The following is an 11,318-nucleotide window of genomic DNA, read 5'->3' on the forward strand; positions in this document are numbered from 1 at the left end:
TTGGAGCTGGTTCTCGTATGTTGGGACTGGGTTGTTCTGGAACCATCTTTCAGCTCCTTCTACTGATTTTCCTTAGTCCACTTCGGCTTAGTGTCCCCGAGAACAGAGAACTCTGTGATCAAGGCAGGAGTTTCTCAGAAAATCGGAGCTTGCTGATGTTCATGGTTCTCTTAATCTGTAATAAATATTCCCCAGAAGATCATACAGGTAGGAGGGGAAATGAGGAGCAACCGGAATGCTTTACCTCCCCCAAGTGGGGCTGCTCCACCAGCTGTGGCCAAAGCCTGCACTTAACACAACAGCCAGTTCTCTTTGGGTTTATTATTCGTTTGGGAGGAACATCTTCAAGACGGAGAGAGAAATCGGGCTCCTGTTTATCCAAGAGGGTCACCTCTGCTTGCTCTTTTGAAAGGGACTGGACAAGAACGTGCAGCACAGCCCCGGTGACGGCTGCCCACCCTGGCCAAGCCCTGCCTTCCCTCGCGGGATGTCGGAGTCTGCAGCAGCTGGAGCCCTGGTGACTGGGAGGTGACGAGTCATTAAAGACATCTGAAGGCAGCGACCCTGGAGAAACCTGAAGTTAGAAGAAAGAACTAAGCCAACCCCTCCCCACGGGCCAACAACCGCGAATCAGATGGACGTGAATGAGAACGGACTTTTCTTTTCCTCCCTCTCTCCATCTGACCACCGAGCGCATGAGGGCTGGCCAGGCCGGGCCAGCTCCCACCCAGGAGCTCGGGAAATCGCAGGTGTGAGGTTCAGCAGTTGCCGACCGCTGTTCAGAGCTCAAAGGTTCAGGTCACCTTCCTTTCAGTATTTTTTATTTGTTCTTTTTAGATACACATGACACTAGAGAGTGTTTTGACATATCATACAGACATGGAGGATAACTTTCCATTCTTGTGAGCCACATGATGTGGGGCTTCGTATATGTATTCATATAGGAAAAGACAGTTCATTCTACTGTCTTTCCTATTCCCATCCCTCCTCCCTTCCCTTCATTCCTCTTTGTCTAATCCAGTGAATTTCTATTCTTCTTTCACCTACCCATCCCCCTCATTGTGAATCAGCCTCCACAGATCAGAGAGAACATTTGGCCTTTGGTTTTTTGGGACTGGCTTATTTCACTTAGCATGATATTCTCCAGTTCCATCCATTTACTGGCAAATGCCATCATTTCATTCTTCTTTATGGCTGAGTAATATTCCATTGTATATAGGTACCATATTTTCTTTATTCATTCATCTGTTAAAGGGCACCTGAGTTGGTTCCATAGTTGGCTATTGTGAATTGAGCTGCCATGAACATTGACGTGATCTGGTGACCTTTCTTTAAGACATTCTCAGAGATGTATGGTCTTCATAGCCACTTAAGTCTTCATGAACTACTTCATTTGTGCCCCCAAAAGGGAATGAACGTGAATTAATCAACAGAAAGAAAGATCCAGAGCAGCCTTTCGGTGCCATCACTGCAAACACAACTCAAAGTTGGCGCCTTGGAAAGGCCTCATTTGTGTTTTCACTCTAAAGGGACACACGAGCTTCTCAGGTCCTATAGACTTTGGACTGAGCCTCTCTAGTCAAGCGTGTGGCCCGAGGGTGGCTGGAGGGTGTTGACCTGTGTCACAATTCCCGTGTTCATCCTGCGCGGAGCTCAGTCCCTCTTGTTTCTGCCTGGGGAGTTTGGAGCCGGAGCAGGTGGGGAGTGGTGTCTGGGTGTCGCTGATCCTGTCCTGCGGCCCGTGGAGCTGCGCTGTGGGGCGGGGCGGGGAGGCGGTTGCTGGCCGACTCACCAGACTCGAGGTTCCTTTTCCTTAAATCACTTGCTTCCGTGTGATCTGCACACTTCTGCAAAGACACTGAGCTCCTTTAAAGAGGTTGGAGTCATGGTGGCTGCTCTTTGGGCCTGTGTGCAGCGAGGGTGTCCCTTCAGAGGGCCAGCAAGCCCCGGGCCGTTTTTGTCCCACTGGCAACTCCGATTCCCCCTGGCCGCCCGACTGCCATGGCTTACACGGCTGCCTGCCTTTCTAGAGTCTCTGCCTCCAGCCTCCGCCTCCTCAGCGATTGTGTCTGCGCCAAAAGGCATTCCACCCAAGAGGCTTCCCCAGCTAGGATCAAGGGACAGCAAAGGAGCTGGGCAGTTGAAGGACACCTCTTCAGATGACCCTCTGGGGGCAGCGCAGTCAGCCTGACCAGGGAGCAGCTGCTAAGCGCCCTTTTCCTCAGCTGTTTGTGCCAAAGATTGTGCGGCCACCTGACCATTGGGCCCCAGCCAAGACCCACGGCGGGGACGAAGGCCATGAGGCCACCTGCTCAGCCGCTGGCTTTGGGTTCTGATTGCTGGGCGCCCTTCTGCACTAGAAGTAAATTCTTGCCTTGCGGACAGAGCTGTCTCTGAGTGTTTATTTCGGCTCCTGGGGGGCCCAGGACCCCTGATATTTCCATCAGGAGGTGAAATGATTGGGTTAGGAGAGCCTTCAACTAGTCAGTGTGCTAACCCACCAGTGGGGCTAACTGGGTGGTGACTACAGGCAGCTAGGGAGTGGCTGAAAGAGGCGGGCCACCACACTCCTTTGGAGCAGATATTGTGTCCCCTGTGAGGAACCTTGTCTCTGCTTCCTGATTGTCAGGTCACACCCCTCTGCCATGATGCTCTGCCTCACCTCAGGCTCAGAGCCACGCAGCCGGTTGTCTGTGGACTGGGACTTCAGAACTGTGAGCACCAAGTAAACGTTCCCTCCTCTAAAGTGGGTCTTTTTGGGTCTTTTGGTCACAGCAACAAAAATAAAAGTTGACTGAAACATTTGGTGTGCCTATATAAGCCTTTTAAAATTTGCTAATGACGGATCATCTTACATGCATGAACATTTTACATTAACAGGATGTGCTTTTCTATGTGACTTGAATAAAGGATGTCATTAGCCCTTTAAAAAAAGATAGCGTATGTGAGTGTAGGTGCTGATGTGCAAAGTAGAGATGGCTAAACAGAGAAGAGAAGAAGGAAAAAGCGAATCTGGAGAGAGGGATGTAGGTGTTCTTGGTGCTATTCTTTTGAGATAATTCAAAAACTAAAAACTTCCAATGAAAAATAAATAATGGCCAGAAGCACACAAGAAAAGAATAGATAAATAAAATAACAGCGCATAGTCCAGGACAGGAGCACTCGTGTATATATTGGGCGTGTGTTGTGTGTGAATGCATGTTGCTTAGAGCCTCACAAAGTTGCTTAGGCTGGCCTTGAACTTGCGATCCTCCTGCCTCAGCCTCCTGAGCTGTTGGGATTACAGGCGTGCACCACTGTGCCTGGTTTATAATTGTATTTTGCCTTCATCTTAGAACACTATTTTTTTTTTAATTTGTGGGTAGGTTATATTAATTATAAATTTTGATTCAAGGGTGGTAAGGAGCACATAACCAAATATTTATATTATAGAAAAGGAAGTCAGTAGGTCTGAGAAGTTGGGCTTAAAGGGTCTCCACCAGCCTTGACATTGAGGGCTTGAGGGTCTGTCCAGTTTCAATGCTGAGAGTTGTAAATTCACCTTGAAATAGGCTTTGTGATCTAGCTGTCTGTCTCACACTGGATTGGCGGGTCCTTGGGGTGGGAGAGCACCTACCCCACCCTGGCTGAAGCAGGGGAGGCCACCATTGTCTTCTCCCTCACCAGGTGTTCTGTCCCCAGAGGCACTCAACAGAAAGTCCCTGGCCCTGTCCAGGCAGAGCTCAGGGTCAGGGCACAGCCTTGAGTTGAAAAGCAGAAGTTCCAGGTGAATCCATGTGTTTCGCCCCTGGAACTGGGAGTGGTTTCCAGAAGCTCCGCCACCTCTGGGCAGGATGTTAATCAGTAACGGCCCCCAGGGGATCACACTTTGGAATAGCAAATATTTACTGAAGGCTTTGGCTTCAACACCTAAGCCTTCATGGTTCCTCTGGACGATCTTCCCTGGCACCAGGGGCCCTTGGCGGGTATGAGGCAGTGACCACAGAGAGACCTTCAGAGTCCAACCCGAGGGGAGAGGAGGGGAGATGCCCTTGTCAGCTCTGGATGGGCTCCAATGTGAGGGGTCAGTGGCCAAGCAGTGCAGAGTCCTCACCCTAGACTCCACAGGGACTGTGAATCCAGGCTGGGGCTGGGGAAGGGGTGGGCTCCCCTGCAGGAAGGGGGCCCGGGGAGTGGTGTGAGTCTCGGCCTTTCATCGGTCCTGACTAACGGCCCAGCAGAACGGGCCTGCCCCTGGGCAGGGTCGGGAGTGGATGGTCACTGCAGCTCTAGGTGCCAGGGGTCTCCTACCATCAGATGCTATCTGGGAAGGTGTGTCCTCACTGAGCTTGCCGGCTCCTAGTCCAAGGAGTGGCCCAGCACATAGGTCCTCACCATTTGGCTGAGGAACAAAGGCCTGAGATGACAGGGGGGACGGTTCCATTAGCAGGTGCAGGAGCCACCTGCTGTCAAGGACTCTCACCCGGCAGGAGAAGGGAGAGCTTCAGGAGCAATATGGTGACACTTAGCATTTGGAAGGGGTGACATCTAGCTGGTGTGCTGGCTTAGCTTCCTGGTAACCGTGAGAGAGCTGACCAAATTCAAGAGTGTCCTGCCGAGGGCTTACCCTACAAAGTAGAGCTGAATATTGTCACGTGGCTGTCTTAGTTGGGACTGGCTCTAACAAAATGTCATGGGCTGGGGGCCTGAGCCATATTTGTCTCAGTCCTGGAGGCTCAGAGCCCAAGATCAGGGTGCTAGCACGGTTGGACTGTGTCAAGGACCCTCTCCCTGGTTTGCAGATGCTCACCTTTCATGCTGTGTCCTTCATGGGGAGAGGAGGTTCTCGGCCCTTGTCCTCTTATCATGAGGACACTAATCCCAACACAGGGCCCCCCACCATGACCTCATCTCAACCTAGTCACTTCCCAAGGCCCCACTTCCTCACACCATCGTTTCATGGGTGAGGGCTTGGACTTATGAATTTCGGAGGGGCACAATATTCAGTTCATAACCACAGTGAAGGCCTGGAATGGGGGGATTGGCACACGGAAGGAGGGACTTACCCAACAGTGACAATGACGGCGTGACCTGCGATCCTGGGCTTGCTACTGGGGATTAGAGAGGACTTCTGAAGCATGACCCTGGGAAAACATGGCTGAAGAATTCACTGAGTGTGAGCGCTGCTCAGGCCACAGCAGGGGGCCCTGATCTGTGGTGCTGTCAGCAGGGCGAGGGGCAGCAGGAGGAATCCCGGGGCTGGACTTGGCTTGGCTCCGGGTGCGGCAGCCTAGGAGGTTTGCTTCGCCATTTCCCCTTGACACAGGGACCCTGGGCCAGAGCCAGGGTCTCCCTGAAGGGAACTGCCGAGAGGCCTGCGATACCCCACACCAAGGTGGGACGTCCTGCCCCATCCAGGCCCTCCTCCTCCCAGAACAGAGCAAGGGTGAGGGAGAGGGGTCTCTTGGTGGCCTGTGCAGCCAGGCCTGGTGTATGGCCAAACTCCAGGAACCAGAACATGTGGTCACAGACAGGGGCACAGCCCAGGAGCCATCCTGTGTGCCAAGGAACACGGAGGGACCTGGGAGAGGTGGTAGTAGGGGACAGGTACCAGACTGGGGCAGCAAAGCCAGCACACCCCAGGCTGCTGTGGGAGAGATGGGATTAAGCCCAGGCCAGTGCTGAAAGCCCCGGCTGTGCCAGCTCCCGCCATCCTGGGAGTCCAGCTAGAGGAGCAGGGAAGACCCGCGGGCACTGTGCAGGGCGGGGGGCAGGTGCAGGAGGATGTGCGTCAAAAACCAGCGTGGCAGGCTTTCTCTTTTTCTTGCCCGAGGGCCTCTCAGACCCTCCAAATCCCCAGCCAAATGTGTCACATCCCAAGTGCCCGTGGCCCAGCGTACATTGGCTGCCTTATGGCTGAGCAATCAAAGGCCATGCCTGAAGCCATTCTGTAAAGGGTTTGTGAGGCCCCTGATGGCACCTGACCCTGCTCTGATACTGCCACTTGTCCCTGGAGAAGGGGAGGAAAGAGAAAGAAGAGGAAAAAGGAGTTGGAGAATGGGAGTTGCCCGAGGGCCCCGCAGGGGAGGGGAGCAGGAGGGGTTCTGCGCTGACATTTTGCTCCCTCCTTGGAGAATGGGTGCAACCCTGGCTGCTCCAGGGCTCCCCGGGGCAGGACTCTCCGAGCCAGAGTTGAGCCCCTGTGGGATCCTCCCAGAGGAGGCGGGGCTGCTGGAGGGATGGTCACCCCTCACTCGGGGCATGTTACTTGGGGCATTAAAGCAATCCCTGCCCCTTTCCTATGCAGGGAGTCTTCTGTGGAAGGGAACCAGTCCTTGGCCTCCACAGTTGACCACATGAGGTGGCCCTGAGCCTCCTGCTCTCTGTCCTCCTGGCGGAGATGAGGCTGGTGCCCGGCCTGGCCCTTGGTCCTGGGTCACCAGAAGCCCAGGAAGGGATGGACACTCTGGAGCCTCAGCCTCCTCAGAACCAGACTCAGGGTTGGGGGAGTGCAGGCTCCTACTGATGGGGAGGATCAGCTGGGGACAGAGGGGGCCTGGCTGATGACCAGACAGCAGCTGTCTAGTGAGATTTTTAACTTTGGGCTCAACCTCCTATGAAAGATGCCCATGAGGGACAGGGCAACACGGTCTACTCCCCTTGGCCATGGTAGGCCTGATGCTGGGGTCAGAGGGCAGAGAGCGCCAGGTGGAAAGCAGCCTCCACCTGCAGACCCTGAGCCATGCCACGCCCCTGCTCCTGCCTCCCTCTTTAAGCTGATCAGAGAGACCCTCTCCACCAGAGCTGGGCCTTGCTCAGGGGAGTTTTGCCTTCATCCACAAGGATTTTGATGGCAAAGAGACCTTCCCCAATTCACCCAAGAGGCCCCTTGATACAGCATATGCCTGTGAATTTTCAGTGCCCTCAGGCCCAGGGGCTCATGAATATTACACAAAGAGCCTCAGGGGGAAGTTCCCCAGCTATTTGATGAGATTAATATCAAACCAAATTGATTCTTGTGGATCACATCTTGTTCTGAGGGACTTGGGTCATGTTCTGCTCTCCCAAGCCAAAGCGCCCGTAGCTGTCCCTTGCTCCCCTGTCCTGCTCAGGGAGTGGCTCTTGCTGGAGGAGCTCCTGTGAACCTGCTCTCCGGCTGCACAGCCAGCTGGAGCAGCGACAGACGGTGCCAGACAGGTCCAGGCACTCCCTGGTCTTCCCATAGCCTCCACTTCTGTGTTCCTAGCACTTCTACCCAGTGCCCGAGAAATTTAGGGTTGTATTTTCTCTTCTTCCTTCTCTGCTTTTGTGACCTGGAGTAAGTGACAAAACCTCTGTCCTCCAATTTTGATTATAGAAAAACAGGGACACTCCCACCTGCTCTGATGTCACGAGGGCACATGAGATAATGAGTGCCCAGCTGTGCTTGGCACAGGCGAGGCACTACATATACATGGGCTTTTAGAAATCTTTGTCTCCCTGGCTGCCAACGCATAGGGCAGAACAGGAGCTGAAAGCAGAGCCCGAGAGGCAAACCTGCTCAGTCCACATAAATGCCCAGGCCAGGCACAACAAGGGTCTCCTGACACCCTGATCCCAGGTTCTCTGGGAGCATAGGGCAGGGTGTGGATGCACGGGAACAAAGAGCCAGCCCAGGAGATGAGCGAAGCCCCAGGAGGGGAAGCCACTTTGCAGCCAGCCAGGCCACGACCCAGGACAGGCTCGGGTACAGAGGGTTGTGCAGAGGGGAGCTGGGGCTTCCCCTGTACTGGGAGTGCGTGGGCCAGAAATGCTGTCACTTTATGGAGGTGCTGCACAGATGGTGGCCAGGGCCATGCATAGGCCCCAAGTCTTCTCCAGACTTAAGCTAACCAGGACTGAGAGTGAGTTTTGTCCAGGTCCAGAAAGATGGGGAACAGGGACCAGGAGACATTCCCTTGCTTCTGTGTGTGACTCCAGCTGGGCTTGTGAGTAGAGGGCATTTTGCCCAGAAGAGCTGAGGCCTCTGGGTAATCCATTGGCCTGCCTGAGCTGTGGCCCTGGCAAACTTCATGAGGGGAGATGGCTCCTTGCTAGACGGAAGGCAGCAGAGCCCTCCCTCTGTGAGTGAGAGCCTTGCTTTGGCAGAAGCTGCTTTCTGCACGCACTCTCTTCTTACTCGTTCAGGGAAGGGGCTGGCCGCATGTGGCCCACCTTCACCAAAGCTGACACTTTCCACCTGGACAAGTCCAAGGCAGTCAAGGTGCCAGTGATGTACAGGGCAGGCAAGTCTGCCTCCACCTTTGATAAGAAGGTTCACTGCCATGTCCTCCCACTGCCCTACTGAGGAAGCACCACCATGCTGGTGGTCCTCATGGGGAACACAGGTGACCACCTGGCCCTGGAAGGTGATCTGACCACAGAGCTGGTGGAGACATGGCTCAGGAACATGTAACATGCACAATCTCCGCCTATCTGTCCTTGTGACGCTCACCACGGTTTCATCCCAGGCACAGTGGCTCCGGCTGTCTGCCCCTTGAGCTCTGAGCTCCCAAGGGCGGGGGCAGCTGTCTCCTTCTTTCCCACTCTCCCCCAGCATTGATCGATGGATGGCAGGCCTGGCTCATCCAGCCATTTACTCAGCAAGTACTTACAGGGCTCCTCCTACTGTGATCCCTGCCCAGTGCTAGGGATGCAGCAGGGAAGAAAAGAGGCCAAGTCCCTGGCCCAGGAGCTTGTTTTCCAGGGCAGGAAGATGACCAGGAGCATTAGCAAGGGAGAGGGGCTCAGGAAAGGCCCAAGGAAGTGTCAGGCCGACATCTGAGCTAAAGGGTGAGTTGTGGGCTCTCTTGATGGAGAAGCGCATCAGGGCACAACGTTCTGGGATGGGAGTGTGCCCACTCGGCTGAGGAGCAGCAGGGAGCCTGGCCACCTCACCAAGCAAGCCCCAGAAAAGACTTGGGCTTTGTCTGAGGAGACGGAAGGGCCCTGGGGGGTCTGGGAAGGGGTGCGATGGCCTGCGTGGTGAAGACACCAGGGGGATGAGCGTGAAAGCAGGAGACCTGTTCAAGGTTAGGTCAAACCCCGATGGATGCTGCTGCTTGGATGGTGGGGTTGACAGTGGTGGTGACAAGGAGCGGTTGGATTCTGGATCTACCTAAGGAAGCAAGAGTTGGCAAAATCTTGAGTGGACTGGATGGGAGTGAGAGAAAGGAAGAGATCTGTCAGTCAAAGGTGATTGTAGCTTTTAGCCTTAGCAACTGGAAGGATCAACTCACCCTTTAGTGAAATGGGGGGAAAATGTGGGAAGCATACATCTAGGGTGGATTGTTCTGCCCATCTCTCTTCAGCAGAGCCCTGTCCCCTTCCTCTGGATGCTCGAGGAGCCACCTAGCCCTGACGTGGACTGGCTTGCAAAGTCACGAGTCTGTCGAATCCTCAAAGAGCCCACGGAATCCCACCCCCTTCAGGGTGAAGGAAACCCTGACTTTACAAGGCCCTGCCGCCCACCTGCCTTGGACAGCTCCTCTAGAAAACCCCTCTGGTGCCAGTCTCGTGTTGTGACCGAGATTTATTTCATCCCGTCCTTGAGAAGCAGCCCGATCCACAAATGGCTATTTAATACATACATACACACACACACACACACACACACACACACACACACCCCTGTAGCTTCTCCCTAACTCCTATTTTTTGGGCCCGACTTTTATGTCTAAACTGTTAAGAACAGGTTTAGTCAGTCCACAGAATGCCCTCAGCCAATTGGTGTTTCTCAGGGGAGGTGCTCTTGGTTCAGAGGACAATCAGAACCACCTGTGGTCCACAGCAGTTCTGTGCCTTGTTGGGGACTGGGTGGCCTTCCGGGCCTGTGTTCACTGAGGACAGCAGTAGCCCCCTCTGCCCTCCCCTGTCCCCATGATCCTTATGACAAAGAAAATGCCCCCACACATCTCCACGTGGCGGCCACATCTCGTCGTCACCTTCTTCCTTGGCTGTGGAGTTGGCTCATATTTTCTCATACAATTGTAACTTTCAACTCCAAGAGGGAGGACAAATTGAATCCACCTTTGCAGGACTCAGTAGAAAACTCTGGCCTGCAATCAGGCCTTAGCGTGCCAGGGAAGGCAAGACAATTCGACAATTCTGCTGGAAACACAAGGAAAATTGAAGACACGTGCTGTTTTACAAGGACAGCATCTCCATGAAGCTTAAACTGTAAACTATTAAATACCCTGTGTTTGCTCTTGGGAGTAAACTTTCACCCCAGAAAATAGAGAATTTCTAGGAATTATTAGGTTGATAAAATAATTATAAAGACACATCATTCATATTCCATTAGGTTCCTGGACAAAAGACTTTCATAAACAGGCAGGTAGCCTGAGTATAAGCAGAGTTTAGGAAGGTTTCAAGGACCTCAGGCTTGCCCCAGGGAGTGCCCCAGAACAGGACCAGGCACTGGGGAGCTCCCACCAGAGACTCACCACACCCTGTCCCCACCCTGCCAGAGGGAAAGTCAAAGGATGCAGGAGACCCAGGCAGCTCAAAGCCTTCCACGGGCACTGGTTCAACACAAGAATCAATAGCACAGAATATGGGGGCTCCACAAATATTAGATACGTATGCATAAATGTGCCAGTCAGAGTCCCTGGCTCCAATCACAGAACTTATTTTACATATTACACAATCACACTGGGTTCCTGAGGTCTCCTGGAAAAACCCCTCTTAGGTTTCTAAGGGAGTCCCTGGTACATCCCCAGACTGTGACTCCTGACATAGATGGGCCCTGTACCACTAAATCCCAGGAGTGTGGCCAAGTGGGTAGGACCACCATCAAGAATTTTAAGGGCTCAATTCATTCCCTCTCTCTGCTGCCATATGAATGGTCTTCCACACTATTCCCTTTTCTGGGTTTTTTCAATCAGTGATTGAAGTTGATGAGAAAGGAACTGAGGCAGTGACAGGAACCCTGACAGAAATCACTGTATTCCCTGCCTCCCGTCACCAAGGTGCCCCGGCCATTCCACTTGAGGGTCTACAAGGAAACCTCGAGGGTGCTCCTATTTCTGCAGGGTGGTGAATCCAATCTCCTGTGACCCACAACTGGCATGAGCTCTCAGTGTGACAGCAGGTGCTCAATAGGCATCTGAACCCACATGGGACATCAGCACTGGATGGCACAGTGTGTGTCCCCTGTGTCCTCAGCTTTTTCAGGCTGTTCTCAGATGAACACAAGGATAAAATTGATAACATTTTAAGACGTTGCTGCAATTTGTCCAGTGTTTTCAACCTGTGCTGCGTTGGAGAGCCGGGGCTATCTACCTTTCTCTGTTGCTCACACACTGAACTTTAAGAACATC

At 53.4% G+C, this 11,318-nt stretch overlaps 1 protein-coding gene across 1 annotated transcript; it reads left to right on the forward strand.

Moving 5' to 3' along the window:
- The first annotated feature begins 487 nt into the window (after nt 1-487).
- Nucleotides 488-11,054, forward strand: Serpina10 (serpin family A member 10). The gene is given in 10 exon segments (XM_071606265.1): nt 488-517; nt 6,341-6,474; nt 6,476-6,631; nt 6,633-6,878; nt 6,880-6,924; nt 6,926-6,975; nt 6,978-7,032; nt 8,146-8,409; nt 10,882-10,941; nt 10,943-11,054. Coding segments are annotated over 10 exon segments (1,152 nt in total).
- The last annotated feature ends 264 nt before the right edge of the window (nt 11,055-11,318 follow it).

Source organism: Marmota flaviventris, chromosome 2, assembly GCF_047511675.1.
Source record: "Marmota flaviventris isolate mMarFla1 chromosome 2, mMarFla1.hap1, whole genome shotgun sequence".
Classification (NCBI taxonomy): Eukaryota; Metazoa; Chordata; class Mammalia; order Rodentia; family Sciuridae; genus Marmota; species Marmota flaviventris.